This window comes from Crotalus tigris, unplaced genomic scaffold (genome assembly GCF_016545835.1).
Source record: "Crotalus tigris isolate CLP2741 ecotype Arizona unplaced genomic scaffold, ASM1654583v1 scf7180000017740.2609645, whole genome shotgun sequence".
NCBI lineage: Eukaryota > Metazoa > Chordata > Lepidosauria > Squamata > Viperidae > Crotalus > Crotalus tigris.
In genome coordinates, this window is record NW_024096606.1 from 1,541,456 (window position 1) to 1,562,098 (window position 20,643).

At 42.1% G+C, this 20,643-nt stretch overlaps 1 protein-coding gene across 5 annotated transcripts in view; it reads right to left on the reverse strand.

The window, feature by feature from the left end:
• GPM6B (glycoprotein M6B) overlaps positions 1-20,643 on the reverse strand; it is a 259,232-nt gene that overhangs the window by 9,679 nt on the left and 228,910 nt on the right. For all 5 annotated transcript variants that reach the window (XM_039339845.1, XM_039339849.1, XM_039339844.1 and 2 more), the window contains one exon: positions 7,494-7,680. In XM_039339845.1, coding sequence (XP_039195779.1) covers positions 7,494-7,680 — 187 coding nt within the window. The remainder of the gene's footprint in view (positions 1-7,493; positions 7,681-20,643) is intronic.

Here is a 20,643-nt window from a genome sequence, read left to right on the forward strand (position 1 = left end):
CCCACCCACCAAACTATGCAAGCAACTATGTCCCCCAATATACTCATTTGGCGGGCTTTTTATGCAACGCCTAGTCCCTAGTCGCAGGAATAGCAGATGACATTGGTTCCCACGGGATGGAAGATTATTATGACTAATGAAGCACCTGGGCAACCCCCTCCTTCTGATCTATGTGGCAACCTAGAATGAGAAGAAAAAATGGCTGCAGCCATGCCCATTGTAGAGTTGACTATTGGCCCCCCTCAAAAGGAAAGAGTCTCCTATAGGGGAAACAAAAAGCATGTTAAGTATTTCCCCAAGGCTTGTGAGGATATTTGTCATAATTTTTTTTATCAACCTGTCTCCTTTCACATTTGTACATTTCATCCACATAGCTTCTGACAGTGGATAGCCTTTCCACTGAACAAGATATTGTAACATCCCCTTGCACAACCAAGAATCAAGAATTCATTTTATTTCATAATATGTCTCCCCCTCTACCCCTATTGGACCCAGCAGCTTCTTTGGAATAGGTCTTAAAGGGGATTCCGACATAGGTTTCAACAAACTACAATGGAACATAGGGTGGACTTTCCCAAAAAGCCGTGGAAGCTTTAACTCCACAGTAACAGTATGATTCAGATGATAGGAAAAGGACCCAGAAACTTTGGCCCCAATTTTTTACTGGGTAACCTCAATCTCAAATACTTAGTTGAAAGATAAACCTTTTCCCTAACATAAAATGGTCTTTGAGGGGAGCACTTTTTTATCAGTCTGCTCCTTGTAAACTTTAGTGGCTTTGGTTAAGGCTTTTTTTGACATTTGCCCAAACACTTTGGAAGGAGGTCACTCACTGATCCAGAGTTTGGGAGGCAGGTGGGTCCTGGGGATACTCAGGCATAGGCACAAAATCCCTCCCAGTAGCTATCTTAAATGGTTTAAGACCGATGCTACTATGCACACTATTATTATAGGCTACTTCAGCAAAAGGCAGGCGATCAGCCCAATTAGTCTGCTGGTAATTAACATAGTATCTGAGGTACTGTTCCACCATTGAATTCATACATTCAGCTGCTCCATTAGTACTCAGATGAAAAGCCGATGAAAGCCCGAGTAGACCCAATAAGCTTAACTCCCTCAAGAATTTTGCAGTAAATTGAACACCCCTGTCCGAAATAATCCATTTAGGAGCTCTGTGGAGCTGATAGATGTGCTTCAAAAACATCTTGGTCAGTTTCTGCACAGAAGGGAGACCTGAACAAGCAGTGAAATGAGTTTGTTTGGAAAATAGATCAATCATAGTCCCTATTACAGTATTTCCCTTGCTCCCAGGCAGGTCCACTATAAAATCCATAGCTATTTCTTCCCAAGCTGGGAAGGGTCAGCTACTTGCTGCAAGAGCCCTGGAGGCTTTCCAGGATGTTTCTTCATAGCAGTGCAGGTGGCACAACTTTTCACATAACTCTCAACTCTCTTCAGGCCTGGCCACCAAAACTGCCTTCACACCAAATGTAACATTTTCAGGAACCCAAAGTGACCAGCTTGCTTTGCAACATAACTGCGCTGAAGGGCTTCAATCCTGACGGCACTCAGAAGGTACAGCTTAGAACTCTTCCAGGCTAGCCCTCCCCAAAGGGTTAATAGAGTTTTATTGTCCTTGAACCAAGTGTCAGTCTCTAATTGCTCTTTGAATCTTTTCAGTAGGCGGTCATCAGGACCGGTGGATTGCTTTCACAATTGAGCTCCAATGTTTATTTGTGAGGCAATTGCGGTAGAGGAATGATAGAATTAATGATTTCCTCTCAGTGTCATTTGAACTGAGGCATTCTAGACAAAGCGTCAGCTAAAAAATTCTTACCCTCTGGAAGTAACTTAGCTTAACTTAAAGTGAAGTTAAAATGGTTGAAGTATTGAGCCCACCAGATTTGTTTCAGGGATAATTTGGGGGGGAATTTCAGAGCTTCCAAATTTTTGTGATCAATCCACACTTCAAAAGGTATCTCCTCCCCTTCCCAAAAGTGGTGCCATGTTAGTAGTGCCCATCGTACTGCAAAAGCCTCCTTCTCCCAAGTGGCCCACCTCCTCTCTGTATCAGTTAGCTTCCAGGGAATGTAAGTGCAGGGTTGTAATCCCCCCCCCAGTGATTTTTTTGTAAGAGAACAGCATCCACAGCCACATCACTCGCATCTGCTTGAATAATGAATTGTTTTTCAGGATCAGGATGCTTGAGAACAGATTTCTTCAGCACTCCACCGACCAATTTAATGTGTTCTTTCATAGTCTCAGTGTAAATGAGAATGTCATCAAGATAAACTAAAAACCCCTTATACAAATGATCATGGAGCACCTGGTTGATTAACTACATAAATATAGCAGGAGCTCCTTGTAGTCCAAAAGGCATCACTTTAAATTGGAATCTTCCCAGGGGGCAATTGAAATCGGTTTTCCATTCGTTCCCCTCAATCCAGACTCTTAAATCCAACCTTGTGAAAACTTTTCCCTTTCCCAGATGGGCTAACATGTCCTTCATTAAGTGAAGGGGGTACATGTTCTCTATGCTGACAGTGTTTAATCCTTTAAAATCCACGCATAATCTCAGCAACCCATCTTTTCTTTGAACAATACAGGAGCTGCTACACAAGATTTTGCTGGTTGGATGAAACCCTGAACTAGGTTCTTATCAATGTACTCTCTTAACTCCTTTATCTCTCTGGTGTCACTGAGTACATTTTTCACTTTGGGAACTTGGGTCCAGTTAAGATTTCGATGGCCCTGTCTGTAGGCCAGTGAAAGGGGAGGACGGCGCATTCACTAAACGCCTCGGCTAAATCATGATATTCACTTGGAGCAAGTTGGATTCCTGGCACTTTTCTTCAACAGCCTTTAGTGTTTCAGGGTGTTCTTCCTTATCCTCATTTATGGTATAGTCTTTTGTATCACTGGTGGTGGCAGGGGGCAAGTGGCCTATCCCCAATCTTAAATTCCACACTCCATTCTCCCACTAGATGTTTGGACACCACTTGTCAAACTAGAGCAGGCCCAAAATCACAGCCTCAGTCATTTTTGGCACCACCACAAAATGGATGATTTCTCAATGCTGACCCATTTCCAATCGCACTGGTTCTGTCAAGTGCGTGGCAGGTGCACCACCAATAAGGGGCCTGTCAGCTTGTTCAGATCTCATGGCTGGGGCAACAGCCTTGCCTGAATCTCCAGCTTGAGCACTGTGGGTAGATTAATTAGGCACCTGATGCAACCTATTAATACATTTAAGTCCATTTGGGCCCTGGTTTTGAATACTATTATCTTGGCGGGAATGGCAAAAGGTGGGATGGGTTGAATTACCATTGCATCATCCTCACCTCCCTCATTACTTTTATAGGGCGCCTGCATCTGCAGCAGCTCGGTCCGGGCTTTTGCCTCAAGCTCAATGGGGGACGAGGCCTTGACAACCTGCTCTTGACATGCCCAGTTTTTCTTCTCTCTTCCTCCTCTGGGAGCTTTCCGTGGCTTTGTGGTGGCAATTGGTGCGCTTCTGGGTTGGGGCTTGGGAGCCGGACATTCCACAGCACAGTGACTCATTTGATCATATCGGTAGCACTTGAGAGAAGCCCTGGCTGGTGCTTGGGGACACCAGTGTTTGTAGTGGCCTGGCAACATCAGTCAAAAATATATTTCTCCTGGACACGCAGTGGCAGGTTCAGCTATGCCTGGCTTTCTGGGGCGGTCCAATTCGATATCCAGCATCACTGCCATGCTGTACCATTCATGCAGTTGGTTAGGAAAACCCCAAATGATGCAGGCTTGGACTAAGTCGCAGTCTAGCCCCTGGTTGAAGTAGTTGATCAATGATCATTCCGGCCACTGCCCTAGCTGACCAGCAACTCACCTGAATTCACGAACATATTCCTTAGTGGAGTGGCCTTTTTGCTTCAGACAATGGATCTCCTTCTCGACTAACAGGGTCTGGGATTCATCTTCGAAATGACCTCTCAGTTGCTCCATGAATAGGTTAGCATTCTGCAGTTCAGGAGCCCCTTCATCATGGAGGTTGGTCACTCAGTCAGCCGCTTCCTCCTCCACATTGGCTGCCACAGCATTCACCATCTGAGCATCATCGAGGTAGGCATAAGCATAGCGATCTAGATGAACCCACACTTGGGTTCTTGGGGTCCCCATCAAAGGTGGGCATGATGGGAGGCAACTCAAATAGTGGCAGAGCCGCCTGCATCTGATGCTGGGCTGCCTGTTGGTCCTGGGGACATGGCCGAACCACCCTCCAGACTTCCCTTGGCCAGGCTCCTGGATTGACAGTCTGAGGCTGTGGCAGCAGGCTGGGGTGGGATACAAGGCTTGACATGACAACTGGCTGGGGAATAGGTAAGGTGGCACGGGCTCCTGCAGTTGGGCTGGGTCTCTGGTGGGGGGGAAGAGATGGGTAGCCCTTGGCATTTCCCCCATGGTGTACACATCCTGGGCAATGGGAACCATCTCTTTTACCTCCAATCTGTCGAACTTCTCCTTCAGCTGTTTGAGCAAGGGGCTGTGGACTAAGATTGGAACTTCCAGTCGCTGGAGTCATCCCCTCCAATCAATCCCTTTTCCTTTTGATATGCCACGGATGAAAACCCCTGAGGTGGCAGCAACAGGAGTTCCTCTTCAGCAGCAATAGGAGTGCTCCTCCACTGAGGGGAAGCTTCAGTTAGATAGAGGTCTGCTAGGATCGTAGTTCTCCCATGCGGTACCAGCTTCCCAGGTTGGATCAACCGGGACTTTGGCTGAGCCCCTGCCAGTGCCGCCTCCTTGGTGGCTGGAGCAGCAGCTTACAGCCAGAGTTCCATTGCGGCCGGCAACAGCTCCACTCTTTTCTTCCATCCCCAAATCTTCGCCAAGTCTTTACCACTCTCCCAAAGGATGGGTAGGTGGTCGGGCTCAGCACCCCAAAAGAAAACTAAAGTTTTAGGAGACTTGGTTCCGAAGACAGAGACGAATAAAGCAAAACTCTGAGGTTTGAAAATCCCTCAAAGAACATGTTTGTTAGCTATAAAGTATCAGCATGGTCAAAAGTGAAACCAAGTCTGAATACACAAGTAACAATTACCCAATTACACAGTAAAATGTCTCACCCACAAAACTATGCAAGCAGCTACATTTCCCAATATACTCATTTGGTGGTCTTTTTATGCAACACCCAGTCCCTAGTCATGGGAGCAGAAGATGACCTTGGTTCTCATGGGACAGAAGATTATTATGACTAATGAAGCACCTGGGCAACCCCCTCACTCTGATCTATGTGGCAACCTAGAATGAGAAGAAAAAATGGCTGCAGCCATGCCCATTGTAGAGTTGACAATGAAGAGTAGAACACAGTGCTAGAAAGTTACGACAGTGTTGAAGAAGACTAACAGCTGGTCCTTGAAATGGTGACCATCACAGCATCCCATGATCATGTGATGGCAATCTGCGTCCCTGGTAACCAGCTTGAGTTACAAGAGTTGCATATGATTATACACGATTGTCATTTGTGACCTTCACTCCTGGCTTCCAACAAGCAGATACAATAGGAAAGCTATCAGAAGGTTGTAAATGGTGACTACTGTATGTGACATGTGCTTAACAACCACATCAGTTAGCAACAAAGTTCCTGGAGGTAAGTTGCTCACTGCCAGCTCCTGATTTCTAGTTTAATGAAGAGAAGGACAAGGCGGGACATGATAGCAGTATTCCAATATCTCAGGGGCTGCCATAAAGAAGAGGGAATTAAGCTATTTTCCAAAGCACCTGAAGGCAGGACAAGAAGCAACGGGTGGAAACTAATCAAGGTGAGAAGCAACCTAGAACTAAGGAGAAACTTCCTGACAGTGAGAACAATTAATCAGTGGAACAGCCTGCCTCCAGAAGCAGTAAATGCTCCAACACTGGAAGTTTTTAAGAAGAGACTGGACAGCCATTTGTCCGAAATGGTGTAGGGTTTCCTGCCTGAGCAGGGGGTTGGACTAGATGACCTCCAAGGTCCCTTCCAACTTTACTACTATTACTATCTTGCAGCAGAAAGAATAGCTCAGAAAGTTTCTAGTATCTCAAATTTCCTCTCTGTTGATGCAGACACTTACTTGGAGTTGAAGATTTTGTCTTAAGAGTTCTAAACTGCTGGGATAATTTAAGGCAGGGGTGTCAAACTGCTGGCCTGTGCGCCAGATGCGTCATGCCGAAACCACGCCCATCCCATTGCTGGCAATGGAAAAAAAGTTGCGATACATCGTGACACGTCACGTGAAGTTGCGAGTTTGACACCCCTGATTTAAGGGCTATGGAGGATGTTTCAGTATAAGCTATTGGTAGAGTTTACTTAATAAATTCCATATACATAAGCCATTTATTTAAAATAGATAAAATCAATTTGAGATAAGAACCAACTGCTGAAATATTTGATGTAATGCCCTTAATATTCTTTGATGGCAGAATGTTTAAGCAACAATATTATTTATAATGTTGCCATTATGGATCAGTAATTAAATACTTTCATACTCTCTTTTGATGTGAGGTATTAATGAAAGAAAAGTATTTGATTTTCCAGACTTCATATAAATCTAGACCTCAAGCTTTTTAAAAAGAATTTAAGAAAAAGCCACTTTCTTAATGTTTTCATCAAAATGCTCTAAAAGTTGTAAGACAAATGTGAAATAACTATATTAAGAAGCTTGTAAAATAAAGTATATTTGTAAATTGTATCCTTGCTTTGCTGAATCATAATTCAACTAGGAAACATATTTTTATATTTAGATAAATCCAGCAATCTTGATTTATAAAGACTAATTTTATCTTTTATTTTTTATATAATACATTGGGTATTTGTTTAATTCAACTGCAATGACCAGTTATAAACAAGCTGAGCTCTGTATCCCAATGAAAATAGAAACTAAAGCTTTAAATATACTTTAGCTTCAGGCCTAGGATGGAGATCGTAGTTTATTATACATCTTCCATATAATTCTGTCACAAGGATGAAAGAAATTTCATGAAACCTTCAAGTTACTTATTATATTTATTATTTTATCTTTAAAATTTGCAGTGTTTCTTTCTCATGTTTTTCTCCAGTATATTTTAGTGAGTTTAATCTCCTGGCAACAGCTTGTTTTTTCCCTCCAGCAGTTGTTATGGAGTTAGATAACTATGCCCTCTTTCTGAGATCGATTGCTACATTTAATTTTCTTTCCCCTGTTGAATTAAACAAAACATTTGAAGCGAAAGTACATACTGAATCCTAGCAGCCAATTTTTATTCATTACACTTTTAGCCCCACTGAATATCATTAGTAACCATATAGCATTTTGAAAAGTTTTCCAGAAATTAATACATTTTCCTTTTGATAAATTCTCTATTCAAGTGTTGATCTCTCTGAAGAACAGACATGTATAACATGGCTTACATTTGTTATCATTGCTCTGGCAATTTCACTGGCTAATAATTTCACTGTCTTTGTTGAATAAAGAAAAAAATAGATTCACACTTACACTTCAGATAACAAAGCATGATCAGTCACATTTGTGGAAAAATTCTGTTCAAGGATAGATATAGTTCCTGCAAGAGCCACATGACCACAGCCACAAAACAATGCTACTCCAGAGAAGCAGAGTATTGTTGCCACAAGTGAAGCATATGGAACTCCTCCCAGGCATTTAATGCAACATTCAAAACAACCTAGACAAGAAAAAAAAAGGGGGGGGGGACATTTGAGAACAATTATTTAGATTTCCATTTGATATAAACCATGAGTACTAATGGGTTGCACTTAATTTAACCAATTAACTTCCCTATATACCTGTCACTTTAAAATACAATAGTGATAATTCTCCTGCTTGTGGAATTGATTCTGGCCACACAAGCAACTAGCTGACGTTTTTCATATTTTCCCCCCAAACCTAATTCTGAGCATTAGGTGAGCTTCCAAAAACCAATGGAGCAATACAAACAAAGCAGGAAAGGAAATCTGGGGGTCGCAAAAAGTGAAGAACTTTTCACTAAAATAAAGATCATAATTATATTTAACTCCACAACAGCTAACGAATAGGCTAACTTGGTCACTCAACAGTGAGAAACTGGCGAAGCAGGCACAGCAGCGCCTGCATTTTCTGCATCACATGAGAAAAGCACGTCTTCCTTTCCTGTCCTGACCACTTTCTACAGGGGGATGATCGAGAGCATCTTGTCATATGGCATCACAGTCTGGTTTGGAAGCATCACTGCTTCAGACAGGAAGGCGGTGCAGAGAGTGGTGAGAATGTCCGAAAAGATCATTGGCAGTTCCCTCCCTCCCATCCAGGACGTAGCACAGAGGCGTTGCTTGAGCAGGGTCCGTAAGATTATCTGGGACACTACACATCCTTTTCACGGCCTGTTTTCCTTGTTACCTTCTGGGAGGAGGCTTCGTGGTATCCGTAGCAGAACATCCAGATTCAGCCATAGTTTCATTCCATACAGCATTAATCTTGTGAACTCTCAAGCTTCCTCCTTCGTTATATATTCAAGATGGACAGTATTTAATATTTATTTGCTACGCATATGTAGAGGTATGGGTCTATACATATGTTGTTCATAGTATGTTGTTCATGTATATGTTTCACTTTGTGAGCGGGCAACTAAATTTCATTTTTGATGTGTGCCGTTGTGCCCACAGTAAAAAAATGACAATAAAGGTTATCTTATCTTAACAGTTACTGATGATGAAAAAGCTTAAATAGTCTATGCTACAAAAAAAGGAAAGAAATATATATTTTAGGTAACACAATAAAATGTAAACATATTTAATGCACCATATGCTACATTAGGATATTTCTGCAATTTAATGAGTGAAGAATAGGAGCCAGGTAATCCCCAATGTAAATACAAACTGATTGTCAGAAACCCCTTCAATGTTTCTTTTTGGGGCTCTGCCATTCTAGTGGGAGCGGGGAGGCTTTCATCTGCTGGGTGGGGGGCTTATGGCTGTGCTTCCTCTACTTTGTTCTTCCTCAACTTTAATATATCTCTTTGGGTGTGAAAAGAGGAATGGAATGTGCCAAGGGCCATCTGCCTTATCTCCAATCCATTGCAAGATCTGGTGAAGTGCCTGGGAATCATCCCTTATCAGTGTGTATGGCTAGGGGTGCCCTCCTTCGATTACATGACTGGTGCTCCTGGCCAAAGAGGTGGAAATCGACCAGCACTGCAACCTGTACTACTCTGGGAAAACGTGGAAACGGTCCCCACTGGAGAAGAAGAGAGAAACAGCAAAAACTTCAGCTGTGCCTCCCCCCCCGCTCAACTACCTACTTCAAATGTGGCAAAAAAGGTCATCGTGCCATGGAATTCTGCAGCAAAACTCCAAAAAAAGAGGTGATCGGCAATCTGGAGAAAACTCGACTAAGCCCAGCCAACACTAAAAACATGGAGCGCAGAGGTTGTGGAGTCCTGTCCAATCCCAAAACCAGGGGTGAAACTCCGACCCCACCAGAAGATGAACACGGGATGCCAGAAAGTGACTACGACAATAACCCATTGGTAAGTGGGCCGATCGCACCAATGTCCATGCCCATAGAACTGTTAATTACAGGCATAGAAAGAAAAGTAACTCTGACTGCCCTTTTAGACTCAGGGTGCACCAGATGCCGGGTCAGTCCAGTCCTAGTCGGGAAATTAGGGGTTCAGTTAAGGAGGTTAAGAAACTCCATCTCCTCCTGCCAACTTGCAGATCCATTGCAGGGGGCATCCCAGCCATGCTAGCTACAGAACCCCTACATAAAGCCACTCAGAGACTTTAACCTTCATCATGGCACCTGGAATGGAGTTAGCGTGGTTGAAAAAATGGAATCTGCTGATAGACTGGAGAAAGGGATGTTTGAAATTCCCCAGAGAAAAGAACCCCCTATCGGGCAAACGAATCCACCTGGGAAGGGAACAGATCAGGAAGATAGTGGCCACTTTGAGCAGTGAGGCCATGCAAACCATACCCAGGGAGTACCGGGATCTGGTTGAGGTTTTCAGTGAAAGGGGTTCAGACGAACTGGCTCCCCACTGGCCCAGACTGTGCTATCAAGATCGTTTCTGGGGCAAAGTTACCAAAGCCAAAGCTGTATTGGATGACCCCCAGGGAATTAAGCAAACTACGTAGGTTCATTGACAAAAAACTGGCCCATGGGTTCATAAAACCAGCCAGACCCCAGGTGGCCATACCCGTGCTGTTCAGAGAGAAGAAAGATGGGTCTCTTCATCTCTGTGTTTATAGAGATCTGAACACTGTATGTGTGGAAAATGTGTATCCCCTGCCTCTCATGAAAGATATGCTGGCCCACCTATCGAAAGGAAAAATATTTTCTAAGTTGGACCTGTGGGAGGCATATTATAGAATTAGGATCAAGGAAGGGGATATTCGCTGCCAGACTGTTCGCTGCCTCCTGGATTTTCGCTGCCAGACTGTTTAACTTTCTTTAAAGTTTACTTGATGCAGAATGTGGATCCTTCCCATTCTGCATCAAGTAAACTTTAATGAAAGTTAAACAGTCTGGTAGCAAAAGTCCTTCCCCATACATGAGACCAGGGTTTTTCCCCCACTCCTGGATTTTCGCTGCCAGACTGTTTAACTTTCTTTAAAGTTTACTTGATGCAGAATGGGAAGGATCTGCATTCCGCATCAAATAAAATTTAAAGAAAGTTAAACAATCTGGCAGTGAAAATCCAAGAGCAGGGAAAAAAACCCATTTTTTTGAGACGCCAGACTAGCATGTATTCACGTGCCTCCAATCCCCTTGCTTGCTGCAAAGCCAGATTTCAGCAAGCAAGGGATTGGAGGCACGTGAATGCACACTAGTCTGGCCGTTTCAGAGCCAGTCCAAAAGCAAAGGGAATCGTTCCCACACCACCTGATCCAGGCTTCATTTCCAAAGACCCTCTGCACAGGCTCCAGTCAAACCAAGATCTGGGACTGAAAAAGCAACAGGAATGAAGGGCTGTTCAAAGGCGGAGGAAGAAGGAGAAAGTGGGAGAAGCACTATCAAACAGGTGAGGCACAATAGATGTTGGGACATGGAAGGCCTAGCTGTGGGGGCTCTTCAGCACAGTAAGTGGTTGCAAGGCACATGGGCAGCTCCCCCACCTGCCTCATCTTATGGCAGCGGCACTGGCATGATAGAGAAGAACTGAGGTAGCAGCCCCATGGCTTCTAGATGGGGTTGTTGGTACCGCCGCCGCAAGGCGAGGCAGGTATCAGGAAAAAAGTAAGACATTCTCTGAAAATAAGTCTAATGGGTTCTTTGGCCCAAAAATAAATATAAGACCCAGGCTTATTTTGGGGAAACATGGTAGGTGGTGCTTCTCAGAAGTAATTTCAGGAATAGACACTTCATAATATTAGCTGGGATTGTGGCTCTGGAACTTTTTCCTGTCTAGCTATACAGAGTGTAACTAATGATGAGCAGGAAAGCTCTTAAAGGGTTCTGCGATTTCATGCATTAAACTCTAATATAGTTCTTTGTAGCAGAATGGGCTTTCCTATTTTATACCAAGAGCTATGAATTAAATTTAAATAATAGAAATTCAATTTCATATATCAAACCTTAGTTTAGCATTTTAATATAATAAGCAGCAGAAGCAGAAAGGGGTTTTTCAAAGATGAACATATGTTCAGAGAAGTAGCCTGTGATGACCCAGGGTCCCGAATGGAGGCAAAGCAGTCGGCTGGCAAGAGCAACAATCCTTTAATTACTGCCAATGTTCCCCAAAAGCTCCCACATATGCTGGCAAGAGTTCAAACAAAGCACACAAATACGTTCCTCTCAGCTGCCTCTGGCTAAAGGCAATTGCAATACAGCCGGGGAAGTTTACAATGTTCTCCAGGCAAGACAGATAACATGAAAACAAAACAAAAACATAAAAGAGTCCTTTTAACTCTCAGCTTGCCTGCAGTCTGCAAGGAGAGACCCAGAAATGCAGACTGTGGTTGTGAAGCAGGAAACCAACTGGTCCGTAATTCCAAGTGTCCAGGTTAAACAAAGACAAGAGCACAATTCACTATCTCAAGATAGTTTGTTCCTCGCAAATGCCCCACCCCACAGCGTCTCCTTAAATCTTAATCCCCAGGTGTGCCTTGTGGAGTGGGGCGGGACGCTCTCCTCCTGAGCAATTGAGCCTGCCTCTGTTGTTCTCTCCTCCTCTCTGCTCTCCTTGCTCTAGGATCTGGTGGGAGAGGGCCTTGCTCCTCGCCTGAACTCTGCCTTCCCTGTTCCAAACCTGAAGAGCCCTGTCCTGCCTCAGCCTGCTCCTCCCTACAGTCCTCCAAAGCCACAGACACCCCCCTCCTGGGCCTCAACAGAGAACTCCATATCTTCCTTGGATTCCAGCTTGGACGGAGGGATGACACTATTCCCCCCTCTGCAGGACCCCCTCCCTGGGACCATGTGAACTGGGACAGTGTGGGAACCGGGCATGAAAGTCATGGACCAGACAAGGGGTGTGAATGTCAGTGGCATCGACCCACATGAAGTCCTCAGGTCCATAGCCTTTCCACGCCACAAGGTACTGAAACCGGCCCTGCAACCAACGTGAATCCCGAATACTGTCTACTTCATACTCCACATCTCCATGAGGGGTTGCCAGACCTGGCAGTGGTGGAGCCGGCCGATGTGGATCGTCAGCCACGACTGGAACCAGCAATGACCTGTGGAAAACTGGGTGAATCTGCATGGTCTGGGGCAATGACAAGCGAAACGCTACCGTATTGATCACCGCTTCGACTGGAAACGGCCCCAAGTAATGTTGATCAAGTTTTTTCGATGGCTGTGCTGTGGGTAGGTGCCGTGTGGAAAGCCAAACCCGATCACCCACAGATAATGGAGGGACATCTCAACGATGATGGTCAGCAACGGTCGTTTGTAATCCTCCTTGACTTTCTCCAGCTGGTGTCAAACTACTTGGTGCACCGCCTTCAGCTCCCCCTCCTGGGCCTCAACAGAGAACTCCATATCTTCCTCGGATTCTGGCTCGGACGGAGGCATGACATCGCCTAACTGTTTTTGATATATCAAACACAATGACTATTAGTCATCAGCCTACTTCTAAAGGAATGGGATCCCACACTACAGTGAAAAGATGGTTAATAAATCACACAGCCAATGATGCTAAAATAAAAGCAAAGAAAATTGCAACTAAGGACGCCAATCAAGAAGCAGTATAGAAATATCTTAACAGTGTTATTGTTTTTTGTCAGGTATTATTTAATATTTTTTCATTAATATTTTAAAACTCTTTCTTATAACAATCTATTTTGAGCTCTTTGAAAACTTTCAGGAATTGCACAGTTCTAGGAATTTTTGTGTATCTCTTTTATTGTTCTTATTTAAGTATTAAATGCATGAAATAATAAACTACCTTTCAGTATATCATTTTTTTATACTTAAAATGGTCATTAGGGCAAATAACTGGATTTAAAATTATTAGAATCCCATCACTGGGCATGTGACATGGATTTTGTAATTTGTTAACTAACAGTTATTTTGTATTTTAATTTGATGTATTTTCTCTCTTTTGTCACACTCCTAAAGAAATATATAAGTTTCTATGAGTTTTCTATAGATCAATTATCAATTTAACTCATTAAGCTCTCTTACAAAATAAAAGATCAAAGTTCTCACCTTTCATCCTGGCCAGGCATAAAAACTCATACTTTGTCTGTCAATCTCTCTCTCGTGTTACTCTTACATATACCAAAATCTTTCCATTCTATGGGTTCATTGCAATTCTGTTTAATACATTCTATTGTCCTTCTAATTACTAAGAAAAGGTTAACTAGCCCTCCCCCCCCAGGTCTTAGAAACACACACATACACACACACCATTTAACATCATTCCCAGACCTGTGGAGGTTTCGTCCCTTTAAATTTCCACTTTTTATTTCCTAGGGCAACTTATGGCTTGTTCTCCAGGCAGTGAGGAAAATGCAAGGAATGATTCTGATAAAAATGTAATGTGGGGGGGGGGGACCCTAACCATTGCCTATCTGTTCCCCACTGCTTTAAGCCAAACCAAGAAGCCCAATTTTTAATTTCTTGGCTGGCCAAACATGTCAACAGTTTTTTCTTTTCTTTCATTTTTGTTTTGCTTTGAGCTGCAGCTGCCCAATTGGGATTATACATAGATAAAGGAATTTTTATGTAAACATATTCTAAGTTACCTTCAGATGCCCATACATTTGCACACCATTTTAACAAGCCCTGTCTCTTTTCTATCCAATTTAATTTCAATTCAATTCCAATCCTGTTAGCTTTAAGAAAATTATTATAGAGACACATCAACAGAACAGAAGTTACATCCAAATGATCTGAGTATTCAGTATTCCAACTTCCCATTCAGACAGACAGCCTAAACTTACCTACTGAACCCCAGATGGGAAGAACAACATTTTCCTTTCTTCATGGCTTTCCATGCCATGTGGGCCCAAATTGTTTTACAATCGAGGAGATTTCCATCTCTCCAGGATCAACTAATGAACTTTACTTCGCTCATTAGAATATCAATAGACTCAGAGTCATTTAGTGAACCTTCCCTCACTCACTAGAAACTGAAAGAAAAGTTAACAACTCAACAGTTACCAGACTTGTTTTGAATAAACTTCATCTGGATGGATGGATGGCTGCTCGATATTTTAGTGCCCCTTTATAATTTATAATCTTCCTTAAAAAGATATTTTGCATCTCTGACAGCAGTCTTCTGGACCTCAGATAAAAATCAATATCAAAAGAAATTCTTTTGAAATGAGCTTTTCCATTGATAATTAGTAGCCCAAGAAAGTACTGGCTGACATAGGGACCTTGTGGCTGGCTCGCCATTTGATAGCCAAATATGGCACTAGGTTTTGCCTTGGTTTACTTTCTCAATAAGCAACAGAGTCAGAAGATCATTTAAAAGCAGTTTATTAGAGTATTCTGATAAAGTGCGGTCTCTCTATCAAAAGGTGAGAGAACCTCGAGCCCCATGTTACATTTCTTTTTATAGTTAACATAACAAAGAAAAATGAAAGAGGAAAGTTGATTGGACAATATAAAAGTAGCCTCACCTTTGCATAGGAAATCAGTTACATGTAGCCCAACATGTTACATATTTGCATCCCATAATATCACCCATGTTCATTAAAATGAGGTCTGACATCAGAAGGGGCGTAAATTGTAAGAAAAAAGATTGTTTGGAGTTCAGAAAAGAGATAAACCAGACCCCAATTTGTACTAACAAACTTTTATTATCAGTAATATTATCTGTAAATTATCTTTTCAGTTTAAAAATGTTAAAGGCTATCTAATCAATCCATACATCTATAGGATAAAAGTTTTCCTACATTCCAATCTGTAATGAACAACATTATTTTAAAACAGAGAAAATACATCAAATTAAAATACAAAATAACTCTGTTAGTTAACAAATTACAAAATCCATGTCATGTGCCCCTCAGTCTTGACTTGCAAAAAAAAAAAAAGAACTAATCCAATTTGATGTCTGAATATGGACAAAGTGTTAGAAAGACCAGAATTTACGTATTTATTTCATTGTCTTCTATGACTGAAAGAATTACAGTATTTAGCTATTTTTAAAAACGAAATTGGATATTTAAAACCCAGCTTTATGATAGGATCAGATTTCTCAAATTTCAACAATACAATTCAAATGTTTTTTGAGCTATACTTTTATATAGTTCTCTTTGAAAAGGATATATGTAACAGTTGTATTGGAACATAATTTGATGAAATTGTAGCAATAATATTTCCTTCCATGGAGCAAACCCTTTCATATATGTCAGACAACCTGGAATGTAACAGGGGAGGTGTTTGCAGAGATTGTTAATCCCTTCCTTACTGAAATAAACTAACTGTAGGATCTGAATGCATAGATAAGCATAGGAACTGAAGTCAAATAATTTCATTGCGTTAATGAAATTATTTGTTCTATGTCAGGTACAGAAAGAAGAAGGGTAGATTAGGACAGCAAAGGAAAGTGGTATCCATCATACCAAATGAATTTGTTACATTAAATATAGAAAGCAAACAAAATCTAAGTAATACAGCAAGCCAAAACAGCTAACAATCAGACTCAAACTAGAGTAAATGCTCAAAAGAATTTACTGACAGAGAATAAAGAATGTTGGGGCAAGTCACAATAAAGGAATCATCATTCTCTGTAAGGGACCAAGTTGGGGTTGCTATGCACACTTTGACAAAGCAGCTGCAGTCAGGTAGAAACACATCCCATCCTCATTTCCTTCATACATTTGTACATTCATTCATAACTTTACTCATAAGCATCTAAGCCACTGTTAAATGACACCTTAGTGTTTTGAAGGATGTGTCCCCGTCCAGAGGCAGTGTGACTGCCACCCAACTCCTTCACTTACTAAAGCAAACACTAACAGAGAGGAGTATAGGAGGAAAGGTGATAGTAAACAACACAGAGACAGGATGCGGAGGTGACATCTGGAGATTGGCAGCAATCTTTCAACTACTAGGACAACAAACTCTGATGAGCAGCATATCGTAGTGGGAGTCCTGACTGGAGCTTTGTTGGAACTTAGTTACAATTTGGAGAGGAACAATCACACCAACACTCCATTCCAACTAGCACAGTTTTATCTGATTATTGTTTGCCACCCAAAGTAATTTGGTGGGATAGACAGCTATATAAATGAAGGAGAAGGAGGAAAGAAAGAAAGAAAAAGAAAAAGAAAGAAAGAAAGAAAGAAAGAAAGAAAGAAAGAAAGAAAGAAAGAAAGAAAGAAAGAAAGAAAGAAAGAAAAGGAAAAAAGACATGGAACAAGAACTTTAGGGGAAAGGCAAAGATTGTATGCTACTTTATAGACTTTGAGATTTTGTTTGGATTAAGTATTAAAAAGCTGAGTTTTAAAGACATATTTACATGGCAATATTACCTTGAAAATCCTAGAAGAGTGGAGAGTAATAGTCTATTACTAGGGAAGGTAAAATTATGTACTGCAATAAAGCAATGTGTACAGATTTGCTATGCTGTATTGTGTTCAGTCCTTGGAAAGCAAAGGATTCTCACACTCTGCTGCTACAATGAAATGGGGCTTGCTGGTAATCTGTCTGATGGATTTCTAGATACTCTTAGACTTCTGTCACTGAAACTCAGTATACACTCCATGAAGTCCTGCTGCTCCCCAGTTGTTTGAAAAAGTGGCTTTTAAATGAGCACTGTTCCAAATGGATAGTAATAATCAGGACCAAAACTTCATGGAAGTCCAGTAAAGGGGCTGGTTTGCCCCTCTTGCCCCAACAGTGCTGAAAAACGTACATAAATCTTATGAACTAAGGCAAACATATATGTCCCAGGATAATCCAGATTCAATTCTATATAAATTTGTTTCATCTCTCAATTTTGATTTCTCCACATTAAAAGTCACCCTCATCTGGCTTTGAGAACATTCACATTCTTGACAAATGGTTTTATATATTCCCTGGATATACAATGAGAAGCACATTGAACAAGTGCTATGAAACAAAACTATTAATTCTTGTCAAAAGAAGCTATTTGACAGGACATGAGCTTTAGGACATAATAGGATTAACCCACCACTATTAGAATAGCAAAGGCACAGCTCACTACATTGCACAGCCCCCTGGAGCATTTCAATCAGAATCCTATAAACATCAATCCACTCACTCAGCCATTTTGTCAGCTGTCCCAGAACTACATGCTGTTTCTGGTTCTGCTCATCAATAAACAAGAATCTTCTTTCCTAAGCAGTCAGCCTCCATGTTTTTTATTCTCAGCTGTACCTGATTTTTCTTTCAACAATTGGGCACCCCATATGGGACTCCAAGCTAACCTGACCAATGGACTGGGCATGGATAAGCCTCCACCTTGCCAGTAGCAGACCACTTGTGTCTGTGGGTGGGTTTCCTGGACCTTGCCCATTTGGAGCAAGGGTAGTAAAGGGAGTTTTGAGTCTCAAGCTCAATGATTGCTTGGAAAGAAGGTGAGTACCTCTAAATTTTAACTTTTAAAGCCCAGTACAGCAAGGAAAATATGTGTATGCCTTTGTGTGTGAGTGAAAGGACCCTTCTCTCAAACACAGCTGGATTCTGCTCCCTCTGTGCCTTTCCTAGCTACACCTAGATCTGGAAAGCAACGGGGTTTGGCCAGAGTGCAGGATCTTCTGTTAGGCAAAAAAGAGAGGCTGTGTGAAAATGGAATGGAAAAGTAAGTGAGAGAGTCAGACCTGGGCAATCAGGTGGGAAATCACTGAGCAAGTCCATTCAGTAGGAGGTGCCCGTACTCACTGCTGAGGAGAGCGGCAGATCCTCCCAGACTCTCCTGGATCTGAAAACCATGAGGCAAGGTAGGCCGTTGGAACGAGGTCCCTATATTCAATGCAAGGGGAGCAGCAGGTCATCCTGGACCCCCTTTTGGTCTCAAAACCATTGGTGGGTATTCCCATGGAAGGAGATGCCCTTACTCTGATAGGAAACCAGAGTCCTCCTGGACCCTTTTTTATTCGTAAACTGACAGGCAAGCTTGGCCACAAGGGAGACCCGGCTAAGCCGATTGAACCTCATATCGGAAGGGGAACAAGGGAAGCTGTAGTTCAAGGGTCTTGCCAGGATCCCCTCTAGGAGACTTGCTTGTGGCTTGGGATGAGAGGCTGGTGCCTGTCCTACTTAAAAAGAAAAGAAAATATATAGTAACATTGATTTTTCCCCTTTCTCTCTTCTATGAAACCACTTAATATGTTTGTTAAGACTTCTGCCTTCCTTAATTTGAATTATCTGAGATTTATGGTGGGAATGACCAGGTTGTGAAAACTTGAGAGTTCTGTTTTTCTTTCCTTTTCTCTTTCCCTTGTCTTTGTGTGTGTATGTGTGTCAAAGTCTTTGTGTATTAGGTAAATGTAACTGTTAAATGTCTCTAATCCCTAGAGACAGGAATTTAAAATTCTGCTAGGAAAAAAAATATGTTAAAATAAGCCACAAGAAAGGAAAATATCTTCAATCTAGTTTGCCTAGCTAGCAAAACAGGGTGAAAAGAATTGTGTTCCCTTTTTCCTTCCCTCTGTACCTTTAACAGCTTAAGGTTGTCTGGAGGGAATGTTTTAAGTTCATTTAGAGAAAAAAAGTTTATTCTTGCATTTACTGTATATGTTATACGTGGATTTTATCTGTCTATTTAACAAATGCAGAATTTCAAACCCTGCCTGCAAGCTACCCACTCCACTCCATCTCTCCATTTCTTATCCTCTGTTCTCTATTCCTATGTTAGACCAACAATGCCTCTGTCCTTTATTAAGAGAAAATGGTTGCAGGCGTTCTAGACAGGACTTGGGGTTCAAGCTCTCCCATTCGAGGTTTTAAGGGGTTCCCCAGTAGTCCCACCCAATCATCCCCCTCTTCCAGTGACAGTTTCAGGCATCACAATCCCACCCTTTTTTTCCTTTCTGCCGGCTGGATGGAGACTTCAGATAAACTACATGAAAGGTAAATAGCCTCCTTTGTTATGATAAGGCCTTTTGGTGCTAACCACATTCAATCCCTTTGAAGTTGTACCGAAGGAAGTGAGGGCCATAAAGCCCCTTTGTTCACCCCTTCTCTCTCTTTATGACAGAATCCAGAGAGGGCAGAAATGGGGTTTTCTATAATTGATAACTGGAGATGAAGTATAATTGGATTCTGACATCCGCCCCCCCTTAAAAATAAGAGAGATCCACCTGAAAGAAAACAAAACAGGTATAAAAGTTAGTCAGGCTTGTTAGGATACTCTGTGTGAAACTTCTTCAATAGCTTCGGGGCTCTGACATGACGTTTATGGACCCACTCGTTTTGTGAGGGAGGGAGGTGTTTCCAGGCAACTAGGTACTGAGTTGCTCCATGATATCTCCTAGAGTCAAGGATTTCCTTTATTTTGAAGTGTTGTTCGCCCTCCACCATGATTGGAGGTGGTGGTGGGGGGGATTTTTGGCCGTAGAGTGACTGATGCTCTCTTTTCAGCAAGCTGCAATGAAAAATTGGGTGTATTTGCCTGAGATTTTTGGGTAATTCTAATTCTACTGTTACTGGATTTATGATTCTTTTAATTGGAAAAGGTCCTATATATTTTGGTCCAAGTTTTTTACAGGGCTGTAGGGACTTTAGATATTTTGTAGATAAGTACACCATTTCTCCTATAATGAATGGTGTAGGCTCAACCCTTTTTTTTTTATCGGCTTGTGCTTTGTATGCCTGCCTAGCTTCATCTAGTGCCTTTCTAACTATTGGCCAGGTGTTTTGTAGTTTTTCCATCCATTCTTTCAGTGAAGGGATCGTTGGTTCGTTTGGGGTTAACTCTGGCATGGGGTTGAAACTTTGACCGGTGGTTATTTGAAAAGGAGTGTAACCCATGCTGGAGTGGACTGCATTATTGTAGGCAACTTCTGCAAAAGGGAGTAAGTCCGCCCACCCGGTCTGCTGGAAACTAAGAAAACATCTTAAATATTGCTTAAGTACGGAGTTCATTATTTCAGCCCCCCCATTTTCTTGTGGGTGGTGACTAGATGTCAGTCCCTGAGTGGTTCCTAAGAGGGATAAAAATTCCTTCCAAAATGTAGTTGTAAATTGTACCCCCCTGTCAGAGATGATGCGTTGGGGTGCCCCATGCAAA